Raw genomic sequence first — 19,421 nt, 5'->3', positions numbered from 1 at the left:
TGCCAAGTGCACTTCTACGTTGCTCCCTGCCCTCTTCAAAGCCTAAATACTGAAACATATGCAAATTTGCGGATTACCTGCTAGTATCTAAATGAAGACATCTGAAAATCAGCAATAATCCTGTCTCCCACGTTTATCAGGAAAGGAGCCTATGAGAGAAGCAAAATTCAGCCATGTTGGAACTCTCAGTCCCGGAGCGGTGTGTCACGCAGTTCTCCTTCTCCGGCCTGGCCTGCCACAGGACTTGCGCCGTGACCTGCGCAAGTACGCCAGAGGGAAGCTGCTTTGAGACGGTTACAGTTCCCTGGTCAGAGCTAGCCATGACGAGGACTTCTACGTGCATATACCACTTTTTTGTTTTGAGCTGGTATATTTTCCTCAATTTTTATATCTCACAACAAGGAGAGGATCGGCGGAAATCCAAAGTCTTTCTAAGTGGTGGACAATGGAAGTACTTAACATTCCTTAATCTGGTAAGTCCATTCGGCTGTATCAGGAAGCAAGCTATTTGTCTGTAATATCAGTGCCTCTATACATAACACCTTTTGATTTTATCAAGTACAAAATTCCAATATTTGTCTTTCTTCTTCACTGTTTGTGAGTTTTGGCATTCTCTCTTACTTGACAATTTGCTCTGAGAAACCCCATTTGGGAGTTATCCATAGCTACCTTTTGTGCTGGCTAATTGTTAAATGCTCTTTTGAAAAGAATCTTGTCTTGAAGTTCTTCTCAGATGAGCCCAAATGGGGAGCTAAACTAATGGTTTCACCATGGGACTGACTATATATGCAGGAGGGATTCTGAACTTTGCTTGGGGGAAGTCTGTGAGGGAAGGCAGAGTGGTGTATGCTACGTGGGAAGTGCAATCTCCAGTGGAGGAATAATGCCATTTTACAGCACACACAGACTAACAGACTTATCTAAGAAAAGCAAATACATTTTGCCATGTTCGGATCCCACTTCAATTTTTTATAGGCTCAGGCTCCATCTTAAAGGACAAATCACCCAACCAAATGGCAAATACACATTTTCAACTATTTACAAACCAATCACATCACTTGATCCTTTCTTGTCTCCCTAGCCCAGCTGACCACAATCTGATGAATGAAGTGATGAAGTGTGAATGAATGGGAGAAAAATAGGTTTTTAAAAAATGTTTTTGAAATATGTAAAATTATTTTTAGAGTTAAAAGCTAAAAATGCTGCAGCCTTTGGGGATGCTAATTAAAGTTTTGAGATTTTTAACCTAAATGTAGGGTACCATATAAACATCTGAATTCAGAAACTAGACAAAATATTCCAGTTCTTTGGCATCATAATCCTAGGCAGAGGTAATGCATGGTAAAAAGAAAAAAAAAAAAAGAAAAAAAGATGACTCTCTGTAATGCTAAGGAGAGGAAATTCAGAAGGTTCAAATCAAAGAAGCCTGGAAGTTCAGCTTCCTCCTCTCTGGTAATTTGCTGGCTTTTGATTTTGAGATTTGAGCCCTGAATACAGTTCTACTGTGCTTGAAAAATATCAAGGTGATGGCGGCTTGTTTCAATCATAGAATTTTATGAGAAAACAAGTAAATAGAAAACAATAACAAAAAATGATTTTGTGGAATTAGAATAATACAGTAAAAGTCTCAGCTTTATGTATCTATTAGCTTCACATTAAGAATAGTCAAGGTAAAGAGAGCAGTGTCAGCCAGGATTGATGATCTAATCAAATCCAGATTCTAGTATGGTTGTCCTCCCTCACACTAAGCATGGCTAATAGCAGATTCATCACCTATTCCCAAAACCCACTCCCTGGCTTCTTAATTATAGCTCGGTTACATGTCCCAGAGTCATCATATTTCCAAGAATGGAAAAAGACACTCATCTGTCCAAGACACTTATTTCCTAGTGTTAATTCCCTGACTAATCAGCCACCAAATCCTATGTCTTCCCTCTTGCTAGGTTCATCCCTTCTTCCCCAGTCTTACTGCCCCTCTCATTGGAGGTGTTTATTAACTGGTACCTAGATGACCAGATCACCTCCTCACTGTCCTCCCATTATCAGTCCATCCATCGCTCAGATTTCAGATTAATCTTCCCAAAGAACTGTTTTTGGTTTGGTTTTGCTTCAAACATCATAAGCCTGCGTGAGAAGTGTGGTCAGCTACTCAAGAAACCACAGGGGCTCCCTCCTACCTTACAGGACCAATCCAAACTCCTGATTTAAGAGCTCACCTGCCTACTTAGCCGTCGGGCGCTCACCTCCCTAGGAAGGTTGGTCTATTCTCCAGGAAGGCCTGTGTCTTCTCCAGTGTCGGTCCCTAGGGTTTTGCTGTCACTGTTCTACCCATATTCACACTATCCTTGAATGAAAGGCCTACCTGCTTCTACACCACATTGCTGCTTTCACAGACCACCTGAAATCCCATATTCTCCTTAAAATCTCTGCTGACCAACTCTAGCCCAAATTCGTTTTTTCCTTTCCTTGAATTTTTACAGCTTCTCTCAGTCTCCGCTTATTTATGTATAGTATTGTTTTCTCATTTCCACCCACATGTGATTCTCAACATTTCAATCAAATTGTAAGTGGCTCCAAAACAGGAGTTTTGTCTCCTAAGTCTGTGCCAGTCCTAACGTTCTCTGATTCCACACTGTATTTGCTACAGTGGCTGGCACAGATTATCCCCATAATAAAAGCTGGCTGACTTGGTATGTTGACTGGACTTGACCTCAGACTCTTCCGTATTCCTGAGCAGTATGGTCTCTTCTGACATCTTCTGGTCCTTGAAATGGGCAGAGAGGGGCTTCCCTATGGCTGTTTCCTTTCTGCTGTTAGGTGTCATCCTGAAATTGTGACTTAATGCAACGTTTTCCAACTGGTGAAGATGGGTTGAATGTGTTTTAGAGGATCAATTTAAGGTCAGACTTCAAATATGTGACATCACGTGAAATACTGCGCCTTAAAATTTCTAGCTCTTGAGGTCTTGTGGGCTGATTAATGGTTGTGTTTCCTAATGATTAATTAGTGTTAACTAACGAATAATTAGTTAATGGTTGCGTTTATAAAGTCACAGAGGTCTCATAACTTGCTATAACACTCTTAAATTTATTTTATGTAAACATACTGAGGTCAGTACCCCATCCTGCTTTCCAGGAAATTTACACCCCGCCCCTTTAAACAGCTTTCATTTCTAGTTGGCTGAATATCCGTCATGGTCCCTAAGAACAAAGTCCAACTTAATGCAAGTCAGCATTCTAAGTGGGCCCCATTTCCTCCTGAAGCTACCCCAGGGGCTTCAAAGGATTGACGCCTGGGGCATGAGGTGAGTTAGGGGGGGTGCCACTGAGGAATGGTGACCAATTCCTGCCTAGTGCCTAAGGAGAGTAAAGGAAGAAGAGGAGAGATGTGAGTCTCTGTCTAATGAGGGAGTAAACTGACCCCAGGGAAGAAGCAGCCAATTCCCTGTTGGGAGGGAAGGCAGTACAGCTTAGTGGTTATAAGCATGAGCTCTAGGATCATGAGCTCTCTGGGATGGTTCCTCAGTTCCTCCTCCTACTGACCCTGGTCTGGGTATTTGTCTTCTATTTCCAGATCTGTCAAATAGTGCATAACCACAGAGTGACTGTAAGGGACAAAGGACATGAGGGAAGCACTCAGAATGGTGTAAGCAGTGGACAATGGAATGAGGAGATAGGAGAGTGCTGGTGAGCTTATAGCCATCTCATCTTTGAGTACAGAAGGGATGGTGCAGAGGGGAGGGTAATTTTTTGGGACATCAGTCCCCTCACTGAGCACCATGGGTGGTGGGTCATGGATTCAGGCAAGGGTCACCCAACTGCCTCACTGCTCAAGTACTTCCCTCCACAGGCTTCATACTTCAGCTTCCCAGCTAGAGGAGGACCACTGTGGAGTCAATGCTTTCCCTATATAATAGTTGCCTAGGTGGATGCCCTCAGGCACTGGGGAAGCCCTAGAGGTAGAGTCTGCAAGCTCAGGCAGAAGGCAGTGAATCCTGCTGAATGGGGCAGCCCCCAGGAGCTGGGCATGGAGACAAGGCAGTGCTGTGGACATCCTCCGGGTGCTCATGTTGGCTCAGGCTTCCAGGGCCTGGGTCTTCCACAATGTTGTGTTCCCTCCTCTCCATCCACTCCACTTCCACCCAGGGACTGTCCCTGACCCCAGGGAATTCAAGCTGCAGAGAGGGGATAAAGGGGATTTTCAGCTACAATTGAAATCGGCTTGCAGAATTCATAGAGTTTGCTGGGTTTTCCTCTTTTTAAAAATAAACTTCCGGGCTTCCCTGGTGGCGCAGTGGTTGAGAATCTGCCTGCCAATGCAGGGGACACGGGTTCGAGCCCTGGTCTGGGAGGATCCCACATGCCGCGGAGCAACTGGGCCCGTGAGCCACAATTACTGAGCCTGCACGTCTGGAGCCTGTGCTCCGCAACAAGAGAGGCCGCGATAGTGAGAGGCCCGCGCACCGCGATGAAGAGTGGCCCCCACTTGCCACAACTAGAGAAAGCCCTCACACAGAAATGAAGACCCAACACAGCCATAAATAAATAAATAAATAAATTTAAAAATGGTCCACATCAAAAAAAAAAAAATCTTTAAAAAAAAATAAAAAATTTAAAAAAAAAAAAACTTCCTTCTGAAACATGGTTAGAGGTGGTGCCTCATAACTGGGACCTCCAGGGGAGATTCTGGGCGGGCCCCTCCCTGTTTCCCTCCCCCAACTTCACCAACAGAGGCACGACATTTCCCTCCCCTCTTCATATAAAGTTGCCTAAGCCGCAGGCAGCTGTGACCTCATTATTGTCAAGCTCTCAGGATGACAACAGCCACTTCATTACATAGGTCAAAGCAAGGCCAGGGGAAGAGAGATCCTTGCGAGATCCTTGGGGACGTTCCATCGTCCAAACTCCAAGGTAGCCCATGAACAGTGAGAAGACAGGGATCCATCTGTAGTATATAGAACCCACTGCGATACTTGGGGCCAACATTTAATTTCCATCATCGGGTTAATATATTCATCTGTGGAACTCTTAAGCTCAACAGAGTCAGAAATACACTTGACTGTCTATTCCACAAAAATGCTTAAGATCACTGTTTTTACCTCTCAGATAGTTGAAAGAGTGAGGGCTGAGAGAAGGGAAGAGTCACCACCAGCACCCAAAATAAAACAGCTGTGGTTTACTGAGTAACCACGACAGCATTTTGGTAGGTTCTTTGCGCACGGTATAAAGACTAGTGACTGAAGGCCTAGCTTCTGGAGCCAGACTGCCTGGGTGCCGCTCACTTGCTGTGTGCTCTTGAGTTAGTTACCTAACTTCTCTGTGCCTCATACGTAGTGGATCTGTGGGGTGGCACACAGATTCCCCTACCTCCTCAGCGTCAAGGTACTCATTCCCCAGCTCCTGGGGGAAGGAGTGTTGCCTGCTGATGACTCACAGCTGAGCTCTCATCCCACAGCCGTCCTCAGCAGAAGGGAGCTACCTGGACCAAGGCTTAAGGCCTCCCTGAGGCTGCTGCGTGCAAAGCCTGGTTGAGCTGGGCCACAAAGGCTGGGCTCCAGGACAACTCTGAAGGGACGGCTCAATGCCAGCGCTCCTTCAGGGATTAGCTGCTTCCATGCAACTGTACTGCCCTTCCGGTTTCCCTCCTGCTCAGTCCTTCTCCCTCCCTCCCTCCCGCTCACGGATGCTCTGAGAGCACTCCTCCATGAACACTCTCCAGGCAGATCTCAGCATCTCAGATTCTGTTTCCCAAGGAACCTGGCCTACAAAACGTAAAATGGGAAATGTACCGAAAAGGGTCCTCCTCTTCTGCTGCCTCTTCTTCTTCCTAATAAAGACATAGTAACATAGAACCTGCCCTGGTCTGTATTATGCCTGATTTCTGACACCTAAGAGACATTCTGTGAATGTTGGCTGCATGAATAAATGATCAGAACGTAACTCTTAACTGGTAAGAGCCACTTTCTAGAGAACCCCATCCCACCTGTAAGACAGCCGACCCCACGGCCACCCTACTGCTACAGTGAAGCCAGCTGTTACCAGCTACACAGCACTGGCCAAGCATTCTCACAAATCTTCCTTCCAACCTGTCCCTCAGTGTTCTTAGTTCCTTCTCTTTTTTTTCTTGTGTTCTTCATATCGTTTCTTCTCCCATGTTCTTTATCTCATTCTTTCATCTGTTTCATAAGCTCAATGCACATGAATAATGTCTGAAATAGAATATTACACATAATACAGACATATTTGACAAAGGCTTCCTCTACCTGTCCCAAGTGCCACCACCCTTACCACCACAGTTATACAAAATGCTCATCACAATGAGTCCCCATGTGCTGTTTTATTCTGAATTAATCTCCACTGCAAGTGTTGCATCATTTTGAAGGCGAGACCTGAGAAAGTCCCGGCCTGTCTGAGTCAGGCACAGAGAGCTGAGCTGGGCGATGGATTACTTGACTCATTCAATCAGAGTTGTAATGTCTTGCTCAGGAAACTTGTGGAATCTCCCTCTCTGGAATTATTTTTAAATGAAGAAATTCTCATTTCCTGGGATAGTTTAAGAGGGTTCTGGCTTAAAGCAAGGAAAATAAACTTGACGACTTAGAAAGGTTAAGCTTCTGTGTTTTCAAGATTTTTGTGAATTTTGTGAAGACACATGAATGTAAAAACGAAACATCCTTTAGCTATGGTTTCTCAAATTGCACTAGTTATAAAAAAATGTAAATTAAGCTCTCCCAGGTGGTAAGTTTGTCAGCTAGCAACAAAAATGGAAGACAGCTAACAAACTTAGATCAGCAGTATTTCAGAAGAAGGCACAAAAGAACAAATGGAATTAGGGAAGAACTGGTAGAAAAAAGATAAATCAGACAGCAGCAACTCTGAAGTAAACCCTGACCAAGAAGATACCATTAACTCTGCTTTTCTGAGCAGCCCAAACAGTTGAGAAATGTAAACAACAGTAATTTTGCTGTAAGAGTCGTAAAAGAAGGCCAGTTGTTGCTATCTTCTTTGAATGCTACTGTATTAGTTTGCTGGGGCTGCCATAAAAACCTACCACAGACTGGGGAGCTTACACAACAGAAACTTCCTCAGAGTTCTAGAGGCCAGCAGTCCAAGATCAAGGTGGTGTTAGCAGGGTTGGTTTCTACAAGGCTCTCTCCTTGGCTTGTGGATGGCTGCCTTCTCCCTGTGTCTTCACGTGGTCTACCCTCTGTGTGGGTCTGGGTCCTGATCTCCTCTTCTTATAAGGACACCAGTCCTACTGGATTAGGGCCCACCCTACTGTCCTCGTTTTAACTTAATCACCTCTTTAAAGATCCTGTCTCCAAATACAGCCACTTCCTGAGGTACTGAGGGTTATAACTTCAAATATGAATTTTGGGGGGATACAATTCAGTCCCTAACAGCTGCCATTTTCCCCCTCGACTATTCTTTCTGCGAATGTCTTACAAACATTCCAGTGTACTGTCCTTACAGAATGAGCAGACCAGCGTCTGGTTTTGTGAGCTGATGCAAACCTGTCCTTGAGGCCCTCCAGGAAGCCTCCCCATTGAGTAAGCCGATGCCACCTCCCTCTCCTTGCTCTCCAGCTCTGCTGTGTGGATCCTCTGTGCCCTAGTTCTTGCCTATTTATTTCTTTTGGCAACACCCTAGCGCCTCCCCCCTGGGCTCCTATGTAGGGGCTCATAAATATTCCTTGTTGATACAGATGATGGCACGTCAACGTGGATTAAGATCAGTGCAGACAAGGCTGCCTCATGCACACAGCTGGCATCTCTCCAAAGTGACATATGCCTGGGAAATAACGTGTGAGCTGAGGGTAGAGGGGGAGAAGTGATTGGCAAGTTTGTGGTGTGGAGCAAATTTTTATCGGTGAAGGAGACGCCACGGAGGCTCTGAGTAATGTGTTCTTTCCCCAGTCCAATTTCCACATTCTGCGACTGGGAAAGGCAAGAGAAAGTCAGGACGAGCTTGACTCATGCTGATGCTAGGAAGCTCTCGCTAAGGAAAGTGGTCACATGGACTTCACATGCTGGGTGGAGGCGGCCTCTCCCCAAGGAGGGAAAACCTGGCAGGCGCTCAGCGCTCAGTGCGAGATTAATTGCTGTGTGGATTAATTGCCGTGTTGATAGACCGGTGCAGGCCTCCTCACCGGGGCCCAGGCCCCTCGTCTGCCTTTCCTAACTCCAGCAGCTGCCTGCTATGGCCTCAGGGGTGAGCTGAGAGCTGCTGGGGAAGAAGGGAAGAGAAGGAGACTTCTCCTAGCATCCAGTGCAGAGGCTGCACTCCAATTCTGCAGCGCTCAGGGCTGAACGGCAAAAGTAAATGACGCATATTGGGGTGGCAGCCTCTTCATGGCATTTAAAACTGTAGCCCACCCTCCCTGGAATGGCCCCTTCTGGCTTGAAGCTTCCTCCTCTCTCAGGGCCATGGGGTTCTTGCACATTCCTGATTTTCTACCATCTGATCATTCTTTGCTACTTTGCTTCCCCCTTAGCCCTTCTGTCCCTTAGAGGAGGGCATTTCCTCAGCATTTGCTTCCCACTTCTCTCTCCTCTTCCCTTCGTCCTCTCTTTAGAACCCTCATCTCACCATGCATGCTCATCTCTGCAGCCCCGCCTCCCTGGAGACTACTAGGTCTGCATTTCCAAATGGAAGTTCCTCTAGGCAAGTGGTTCTCAACCTTGGCTGCCCTGATTACAATCACCTGGGAGAATGTTTTAAGATCCTGAAGCCTAGGCTGCACCCTCAGACTCATTAAATTAAATTAGAATCTTTGGGGGTGAGGATCAGGCATCTGTATTTTTTGAAGTCATTTTTAATTCTCCCACCTGGAGATAACGGTCTCTTTTTCTGAACTCCCACAGTGCTTTATCCTTATTCTTAGAAACCTGACACATCACATGGTGTGTGTGGTTTTTTTAAAGTCTGGCTCAAGAAGCAGACTTTGGGTTTCAAATCCTGGCCTTGATATTTATCAACCATCAGACTTTAGACAAGTTTGTTTATCTCTCTGTGCCTCAGTTTCCTCATCTGTAAAATGGGAAGTGGGGAAGGAATAATAGGACTTACCTCATAAGGTTGTTATAAGAAATTAAAAGCTTAGATCAGTGCCCAGCACATAACAAGAAATCAATAAAAGTCAGCTATTACAAAAAAAAAAAAAAGTCAGCTATTATAGTTTTGAGTAGTCAGTAAGATTTTTAAGTGATAAATTTATGTCTAATCCAGTGGTTCTAGAACTTTAGCATATACACAGAGCACCTGGGAGTTTACTGAAAAACAAATTCCTGGGCCCCATTCGCAGAGATTCTGATTCCATAGTCTGGGGTGGGGCTGAGGTCCTGCATTTCTAACAGGCTTTGGGGTGATGCCGGTACTGCTGGTCTGAGGACCCCGGTGGGGACATCGCCGGCCTCATCCACCTCTGTGTCCTCTCCTGCCCACCCTTCAGCCTGAGCAGTGGCAGGAGGCCAACTCTGCTAGAGGTTTCCTAGGGTTCAGAGCTCAGAGCTTGTTCCCCCAAAGCCGACTTGGTTCATCATTAGTCCAGATGCCCAGGTTCCAGAACTTGTCTGACTCGGGCTCAGAGCAGAGTCCAGGCTGTTGCTTTTGTACCAATCAGAGCTTTCAAGGAACAGGATTGATTCTGAAGCAATAACTCAAAACAAACTCCAACTCTGTACTACTGTGGCCCTTAAATTAGAAGCCGTGGGTTTGTGGAAAACTGTAAGAATGGACAAAGTCTGTTCTGATTGTGATCTTACGTCCTTGAAAAAGGCCCTGCTTCTTTTTTTTCCTTCAAGGCCCTCAGGTACCTAGAGATGCACCTGAGCCCACGGTTTGCTCTATAGCCCTGTGGATTTAAGTCACTCCCTCACACAGACTGTCTCTGTAAGGGCTTCAGGGGCCTTCTCCTCTGGCTTCTCCCTCAGATAGGCAAGATGCCATTTTGTGGGTCACCCTCAGGAGAGCACAGAGCTCCTGCATGGTGCTCTTGACCCTGATTCTGGCTTCTCTAATGAGATTGCAACACTAGGCATTTAAAAATTTTTTTCTTCCTAGGTAGAGGCCAGAATATATCTACCATTGTGTCTGGTGCTCTGCCCTTGTGCTGTTTACTTGGTTTTTCCCACCTCTGTGCAGCCAAGGTATCTATCTCATTACATTCTCCTTTTAAGCTGACTCTATTCTGTTTCCATTTTAGCTCAAGTCCATTATGCTAAATACTGTACACATCATTATCCCCTAAACAACTTTACACAGTCGGTTTTAGTGATCAAGGTCAGGGCCCAGCAAGTTGCAAGACCAACCTTCGAATTGGCTCCCAACCGAAACAGCCAGCAGCCCCTCCTTCTCAAATCAACACTGCTCCCAGAGGGATGGCACTTCACATCAGTGAAGAATGTATTAATTAAAGGAAATGAAAAGGTCCTCATTTGTTGTAATGAATTTAGTTCTTGCAGGTCATTTTCTACGGGGTGGCCTGCCTGGAAGATGTGCTGAAAAGAGCTAAAGGGCAAAAAGACATTAAGTTCATAACTGCCTTCAGAGACCTGCTTTTCACCACACTGGCTTTTCCGATATCTGCAGTAAGTTACAAAGATGTGCAGGTAATATAATACACATGTCATATGGACTGACACTTCTCCTGGGCAGCAAGGAGCCCATTATTGTTATCCAGGGCAACTGCATTTGCATAAAAGGCCTGAGGACTGCATAGCACTGCCCAGTGTCTTCAGGAAATAAGGCACATTAACTGACAAGATTTATCATTAGCTTTTGTATCTTTGTGAACGTCTGATACAAGATCCTTATTACTGTCTAACAGGGAAGTCTGAAGGACCTTTCTTAACCAAAATACAACTGCGATAACCTTGGTTCCATCAGGGTGATGGGAATGGAGGGTGTGGAGGAGGGAGATGACTAATTTCCCTTTCAGACACCTTGTTTCACTTGCTGCAATAAGCATTTGTTACTTCTGCAAGTGGAAACCATTAAAAAAAAAAGGTATGAAAACTTTCAAAGTTGACACTTTGAAATTGAGGAGAGAGAGACAGGCTGTTTGAAATACCTGGTGTGGGACACATGGTGGGTGACTCATGCATTCTGTTGAATGAATGGACATTGGGAAGAAGCAAGACATATATATGCAAGGGACAGTCGGCTTGTTGCTGATACTGTCCACATTTCTACAACATTGCTCATGTTTTCATTCATTAGTTAGAATGGAAACAAACTGAGACCAGGCACACGGACTGCCCAGCAGGGCCTATAATTAGAAATGATTACCTCTTTCTACCCACCATCATTCCGCTTCCTATAGTATTGAGACCTCAAACTTAAATCCAAAATGGAACTCTCCAAACACTAATGAGTTCTCAGATAACGGAGTGAGTACTGGCATTCCAGTTTTACTTTGCAGGACACCTCCTCCTCCACCCCCATAAATCTTCTAAAGGCTAAGTTTTTTTGTATCAATGGAGTTTATTCATTTTTTAAGACTTAGAAATTGAGCCTTTCGAATGTAAGAAGATGATCGGAAGATTAATAGTTATGTTTTTCCATCTCTACATTGATTTTGTAGCAAGGAAGACAGACACTTTGAAAAGATAGCCAAGGGGTACAAGAGGATGGGGATCAATCCAAAGTTCTGAGCAATAAAGAGATCCAACTCTCCGTTAACTAGCTTGTGAATTACCCTGGGAGCTTGTCACCTCTCCTCGCCCCAGCCTTCCTGCTTCCCCTTGCCATGCCTATTTAGAGGGTGGGCAAAGCAAGTGGAAGACTCAAGCCATTCCATGTGGCTGCTCTCAGCACTCCTGGTAAAGCTCAGAGAAGAGAGAAGTCATTGGTTAAAATGAAATGGTCTGTGAATCCTATTTATCTACGTCCTCTCTGCCTGCCACAATGACAAATAATTGATCCCTAACTCTCTGAAATCCCCAGAGACTGGGTATCGTAATTCTACAATAAATATTTTTTTCCTTCATTTAGTATTTCATTATGTATATATAGGACTGTATCTTTAAAACTGGTTATCTATTTTTATTTTGCTATGTTTCCTTGATTATCTTAGGAAGCACTGATTGAAAATAAACCTAATGATACTATTTTTGTGTTCTATTTTCCAGTTTGTATTTTTGTCATTCTGGATCCTCTTTCTCTATGATCGAGAACTCGTTTACCCTAAGGCCCTAGATGGTATCTTTCCAGTGTGGTTGAATCATGCAATGGTGAGTAAAAGGAAAATTTAGTAAATACAGAACGGCAATAGCCTCTGTTCTGAGAACTCCAAGTGCCTTATTTATGTTTCCAAACTTCTCCTCAACCCCCAAAATCCCGTTCACTCCTCCCTCTTCATCCCGTCACTATTTATTTAAAGAACACATTGAGAATACGAAATGAACAAAAAGTGGTGCTGTAATTGGAGATACGGAGAGCAGATGGGATGTCCAGGCAAGACTCTTTGCCAAGTTGCTTATGAAGTTATTGAAAAGACGTGAAACCATAAGGGCAAGCAAACTCTTGGAGTCTGCAGTCCTGAAAGAGAAGTAACTTCAGCAAGTAACATGTAATGAATTCCTATCTAGGAATGGAATCAAGCAAGCTTTAAAAATAATCCATCCTGGATGTTAACTAGACTTGTGGTGGTGAACATTTCGCAATACATACAAATATCAAATCATTATGTTGTACACCTGAAACTAATATGCTATATGTGTCAATTATACCTCAAAAAAATCCACCCAAATGTCCAAAGAATAACTCACGGCTCAGAAGCAGTTTCTTACGTAACACTTGATCAGGACTATTTATCACAAATGATTTACATATTTCTGTTTCCCACTTGGGTTTTTATTCATGTATTTATTTCTGAGGGGCTGAAGAGTAACCAGAACCTGTTCTGAGTTATTCAGGGCACTGTATCTCAATACCAGTGACAGTGGCCTGGAAAGCAGAGCTGGAGCAGGACTGTCCAGGTCTTGGATGAAGGAGGAGGTCTGAGTCATCAGCACCACATGCACAAAGTAATCATTCAAAGTACTCGCTCCGCTTCTCAATATTTACAAATGTATTTCCACATTAGTCAGGAGTTCAGAAGGAGGTCTGAGAGTCTGTGAAGCAAATGACATTTAAAAACCAGGGGGAAGTCACCAGGGAGTAGTAGCATATCAAGGCTCCTCAGGTTCACAGACTTACTTCTACCTCCAACTTTTCCACTGTCTTAAAACTCACATGATTACCAATCTGGGAAAGCAGCTCAGTCCACCATGTGCCCTGCCCCCCACCCCTCAGAAAAACATACTTTTACTTTAAATAGGTGCTCAGTGAGATACTAACTAATTAACTAAGGTATACAAGTTCCGATCTCATTTAGAGTTCAGGACCAAAAACTATATATTTAATAAGTCCCACCTCCCAGAGACCCGTCCTACCAGCTTCTTTTTGTCAGATCACCTCCTCATCTTCCCAGTTTCCCATTAACATTAATCTGAAACCCCTACACAGGGAATATTGTGGCTTTTTATGGCACTTAGACTATATTAAGTATGTTCCTCAAATAGGAGCCCATTTAATTCATACAACTTTCTTTAGATAACAATTACAATCCTGAATTTTTCCAAGTTAAAAAAATAAAAACTCAGAAAGGTTAAGTGATTTGCCTGGGGCCACTGAGCTCATAATTCACTCTTCCTTGCCTTGTACTATAGTAAGTGCAGAACTTGTGGTTCAATCTAGTTTCATAATTCACCAGGCAATCAAAAAGGATGTCACTTTGCTTGATTAACAAAGCAAAGTGAGAATTCTCACTTAAAAAAATCCAAAATCCCCATCTGTATGCTAATAAGCCAAAACTCTACTTAAGAAAATGAAGCGATTTGGGACAACGGACTGAGCTAGATGTTACTAAAATAAAAAGGCAGAGTATTGAAAGTGTCTTTTATTTGGAGCCAAACACATATATCAAATACCTTTTCAAGGTTTTGTTACCTCAGCTAGTAGTTTTCCTACAACTATTACAAGCTTCCTACCTCTTTGGGGTACCATTTTCCACATGGAAGTAAGGTTAGATTTCTTCCAAATAGTTGTGATGGTGGTGCCCAGCATTTGTGACCTTGCTAAACAGCCATATGGATTTTTGGTAATTTTGGAAGCAGATAGCTTGATAATGTATGTCATATCCATCAGTTAATTAGCAAGGCAGATAATATACAACAGAGAACATAAAATATTCGTGTGCCTTCACAACCTGGGGGTTTCTTTTGACTCTGCTCTTTGCCTTTTGGTCAATCAAGTAAACTGAATCCCTTAGGGAGAAGGGGCTAGGGTCAAAAAAGGTGGAACGACAGTGAAAAAGAGAAAAGAAGAGGCAACCTGCCTTGGGTCAGACACAGACTCTTCTGTGATTCTGTTAATTTAATTGGAGAAACTCCCAACAGAGCCATTTCTAGTGAAAATGTTGGCATCAGCAAAAGCAGCATTGGGTGCTCCTAATGGGGTCATCCCCAGACGTCCATGCTTCCTTGTGGTGTCTGCTCCAAATCCAGTGTGCTCGTGACTGCATCTCATCCCTCTCCCCCAAACTGTGTCCCTTACTCTGGACATTTTCTGTCCTCACTATCAAATACTCCTGGTCTATTACCTCAAGGAAGGCTCTCTGCTAACTTTTTAAATACTAGTATAAAAGAATATGGAAATGGCTGTTACTGGGTTAATTTGTTGACACTTTCTGCATTTTAACAGTGTCCTTCCACGACAACTCAAATGAGTAAATACCCAGAAACCACCACTGTGGCAGCCAAAGTGAGGATGGGAGGTCACTGGTACTAGTTGCTTCCATGTGGGGCTGGGCCTGATCTTAAAAGGAATCACTTCCTGTATTGCTCCTTTTTGTCTTCCACAATATAAGAATTACTGCTGTACAAAGCCAGTGTCACGCTTTCCTGAAGGTTCTTTCATTTCACAACAGTCTTTATGTTTACTATTCTAGCCTTAGCTTTGGAATATTCTCCCTGTTGCCATTTGCGTTGCTGCCCTGGGTTTTATGAGTAGAATTTGTCAAATTAAGAAACACCACTCTCCCCTTTGACACAGTGTAGTTCTAAAACCTTCATGATTCATCAAGCCTTTGGGCTCCTCCCAGCCCAACCCTTCTAGCTCATTATAGACTTGCCATTGCAGTAGATCATTCAAAGCTGACTATCATCTCTAATGGACATTTTTCTATCCTTGTTATATATTCAAACCAAACAGTAACATCAGTGTAATATCTGCATCAACCGTGGGCAGCCTGCCTTATTTAAAGTAGATCAACCGGACTGTTTTATTGCTAAGCTGTTCTCCAGTCTTCAAGAAAGAAGGGAAAGAATAGCAAAGTACTCCTCCAGGTTTTGCCAGGAAAACATTAACTCCTCAGGCATTATCTAAATGACTACTAAAGACAGAACCAGAACAGATAGATTCAAACAGCAGGAAGAGGACTCAGTAACTGAAGAAACGCTCAGATCCTACCCTGAAGGGAGCTGGGGAACTTATTTCTCCGGAAATCAACCTAAACCATTCAGGTTTCCCTAAAGGAGAGGTAAAAGATCAGAGAACCCCCTTAGAGGCCCTCTACATTTGAAATCAGTACACGATTATTGAGCATGTGCATACAAGCACCTTATAAACTACCAAGGACTGCATAAATAGTTATTATCATGTAAGACTCTCAATCCATGATCACAGAGTTTTAGAACTGGAAAGGCTTCATTTATATTAATGGAGATTTCAAAACAATCTGCTCTTAAGAGACAGGCCTTATCTTGGCTCTTTAAATTGGAGCAAATACCAGCTACCTAGTTATTTAATGTTGGAGCAAATACCAGCTACCTAGTTATTTAATGTGTTGTCATTTATTCACTTGAAAAAAATAATTATTAAGTACCAACTATAAGGGTAACACCAGGATGGATATTTGACAAGGGTTTTGACTTCTAGCACCCTTAAATGTGGTTGAGCCTAGTATACACACACAAAGTTGAAATAATAAAAATAACAGTTAATACTAATATAAGACATTGACATAGGTGGTGTCATGCAGCGGTATGCTATTATTGCCAAGTGAATGACATAGACAGGAGGGCTGCTATGCCCCTTGTGTCCCAGCCTGGCTGTGACAGGCACGTGGGTCATGACCGGACAACCTGGAAGGCCTTTTAGCCCTCTCTGGGGGCTTGCTGGGGAGTCAAAATGTCAAGGGAGTGAAACTCTAAACCTTCCAGTTTCTTCCTCACTCACAGTATGCCAGATGTTGTCCATCACTAAATTCAGGCCCAGTCTCAGATTTTTCTCTCCCACCCGTAAGCTTGGTGTGAAACTGTCGGGCTGCTAGGTAGAGGTAGGTGAGTCCTAATGAGTACAGAAGGTCACCTGTGGGGACATCAGCATCAAATGGCCGCTCTTTGTCCTCAACATTACAAACCCCTCGCCCATGCCTCCTTGGTTCTTTCCCCCAGTGCTTCTGGGCAGAGAGGACCCACAGTCTAGATATCTCTGGATAGCTCAGTGGTTTTCAGCCTTTAGGAAACAGAACCCTTTGTGAATCTGAGGAAATCTATGAACACTTTCCCAAGGAAAGCACAAATAACCATAAAATTTTGTGTACAATCTTAGAAGGTTCATAGACCCTCAAAATTCCATTTATGGACCGCAGGTTAAAATCTCCTGACATAACTGAACATATACTTGAAAACTGGGCCCCCAGATGAGTTCTAATACAAAATCAAGAATTATTCATGGGGTGACAACAGAAATTTGAGATATGATTCCTAACCTCAAGAAGCTTAAATTATAGTTTTATCTATATACATACTCCCACCCAGCCTTTTAACTTGCTGTAAGTAGAGGCTGCGTTCTGAAGGAACTCTGGCAGAACATCTGCCACAGTTAAAAACAGCCCCTCGCCCCTCCAGTATTATTCCCCAGAAAGTCCATGCCTGAAAAGGAAGAGGCTCCTGGTCACAGTTCCTATGGGGAACTCCACCTCCCATCTACTTCTGTTTCCATATGATACAAGACAACAGCCAGAGTACGTTCTGCTGATACAGCAGCGTCCCGGCCCATGTCACTCACAGGGTGGTAAGTGAGATCCTCTGGAGCCTTGGTCTAAGTCCGCAGACATGCTGCGCTTGTGTTCAGTGTAGATCTGGAATATAGAGCCATCAGGATTTACTGAACATCTGGCAAGAAAAAAAAGGGAGATAAGATTATCAGCTTAAGACACAGGGGAGGTATGGATAGAGATGGTAGGGGAGGTGCAAGGATTGTGGAGAAGGAAATTGTTTTGTCTGGACATGTTTGAGGTGCCAATTAGACAACAAACTTTAGATGCAGAATAGGCAGCTGGACATACAAGCCTAGGGGAGATTTCTGGGCTGGTGACATAAATTTGGCTGTCTTCATTATAAAGATTGTTTTTAAAGTTAAATAAGATCACCTAGGGAGTAAGTATGGTTAGAGAAGATATCCCAGGACTAAGCCTTAGAACATTCCAACTTTCAGTACTTGGGAGGAAAAACAGGAGAATTCAACAAAGGAGATTGAAAAGGAGATGCCAGTGAGTGAGGAGGAAATCCAGTGCAGTTTAGTCTCCTGGAAGTCAAGTATAAAAATGTTTCAAGAGGAAGTCTTCTATGTCAAAAGCTGCTGAGAGGTCAAGTAAGAACGACACTGTAAGATGATCAGTGGATTTGCAGTAATGAACTCTCTGGTGACTTGTACAAGAGCAGTTTGATTGGGGGGAGGGGAGAGCCTTGGTAGTGCTGTACGTATTAGTTGCCTGCTACTACTGTAACAAATTAATGCAAACTTAAATGGCTTAAAGCAATACAAATTATTTTACAGTTGTAGACGTCAGAAGTTCAAAATGGGTCTTACGGGATAAAATCAAGGTGTCAGCAGAGCAGCATTCCTTCTGGAAGCTCTAGAGGAGAATCTGTTTCCTTCCCTCTTCCACCTACAGTCTGTCTGCCTTCTTTGATTCATGGTCTCTTCCTCCTTCAAATCTGTTGTACCATTAAATTCTAAAATCTTCTCTGGCCATTTTCTACTCTAGACCAAGTCCACATCAGAAAGAGAAACTATGACTGCCAACAATGACCAGAAAATGGTGCTGGGAAAAAACTTGTCATGTGACTCTGGAGAGGGAAGAGTTGCACTAGTTAAGCCGATGGTGTACCACAGGAAAGATCCTTTCTCAGAGAATTGTTCTAAAGCTCTGAGCAAGAATGAAGATAGAATCATTTACCAAACCCTGAAATTTACTTGGATTTTTTTTCAGGTTTAATCACTACAGTGTTATAAAAAGTTGGCCTCTTGTTTTAAAACACTTTATTCATTCCATTCGCTTCCTAATCTAAGGTAGGTTAGACTCTCTGGTGGCACTGGAGAAACACTGAGTTAAATGAATGCTTAAAGCTCCGCAGTGAAATCAGAAGCTAAGCTGGGATGAGGAAGCAGAGTTAGCTGGGTAAGGACAGTAAAGCCATCTTGCCCCTCAGGAAGCCTTAAGGTAAACACAGGAGATTCTGATAATGAACTGCCAAAGGATCACCAGTCCACTGAAGGTTTTATATAACTAGAACCAAGCAATCACAGTGCCTGCTTTCTTCATCTCTTGAGAGCAGAAACCAGAATGGTGGAAGTATATCTTTTTAAAAAAAAATCCCAGTTCTGAGAATTTCCAGTGTGTGCTGAAGAGTAGCTTGCTTTTACAATTCCATTATCCAGTGATGCTCTATCAATGGGCTGCTTTTGAAATAGAAGAATACCAGTAGAAAATACATCCCAATTTCAAAATCAAAGTCAAAGGTTTTTAATGATCAAAACCTCTACATGTCTTCTAAGAAGTTACTGGGAATTTGAATAATTGAAATCATTCGGTGTCCTTGAGGGTTCGCTAGCAGGTCTCCCCTCCTGTGTGATGTAATTAGTCTCCACTTCCATGGCAACCACGGGTAATATGACCAACAGGAAGAATAACTTTATGCTGGAGAATAACCAAGATGGAGAAACTCACAACAGAAGATCCTAAACCTCTCTGAAATACCAAAAGAAATAAAATCTAAGTGGGTAGGAGAGGGCAAAAGTCCCATGATCTCAGAGCAGAAGTGAAAATGCCCACGAGCAGCCTGATGGAGGGTGTGAGAGCCTTCTCCACACATTTGAATGGACATCCCCTTCCTGATTAGGGAGCCAGCACAGAAAAGCCCCCTTCGTGCTTCTAGTTACTTCGTAACCCCACAGGCAGACACTCTGACAGCTGCGGAGTCCTGTCCTTGAACAGGGAGCTGCTGACAGGCTCTCAACCAGCCTCCACATCTTTTTCCCTGGTCTCTTTATCTTCTCTGCCTACAGAGCAACCACTTGTGCCTAATTGGG

General features: G+C 43.5%; 1 protein-coding gene across 1 annotated transcript in view; it reads left to right on the top strand.

The window, feature by feature from the left end:
• Window positions 1-19,421, top strand: part of LOC118904508 (androgen dependent TFPI regulating protein) — a 92,401-nt gene that overhangs the window by 18,526 nt on the left and 54,454 nt on the right. The window contains exons 5-7 of the mRNA XM_036870718.1: window positions 141-473; window positions 10,454-10,588; window positions 12,131-12,232. Coding sequence (XP_036726613.1) covers window positions 174-473; window positions 10,454-10,588; window positions 12,131-12,232 — 537 coding nt within the window. The 5' untranslated portion in view covers window positions 141-173. The remainder of the gene's footprint in view (window positions 1-140; window positions 474-10,453; window positions 10,589-12,130; window positions 12,233-19,421) is intronic.

This window comes from Balaenoptera musculus, chromosome 11, assembly GCF_009873245.2.
Source record: "Balaenoptera musculus isolate JJ_BM4_2016_0621 chromosome 11, mBalMus1.pri.v3, whole genome shotgun sequence".
NCBI classification, from domain to species: Eukaryota; Metazoa; Chordata; class Mammalia; order Artiodactyla; family Balaenopteridae; genus Balaenoptera; species Balaenoptera musculus.
The sequence above is the reverse complement of the archived record's forward strand: the minus strand, read 5'-3'. Positions and strand labels throughout refer to the sequence as shown.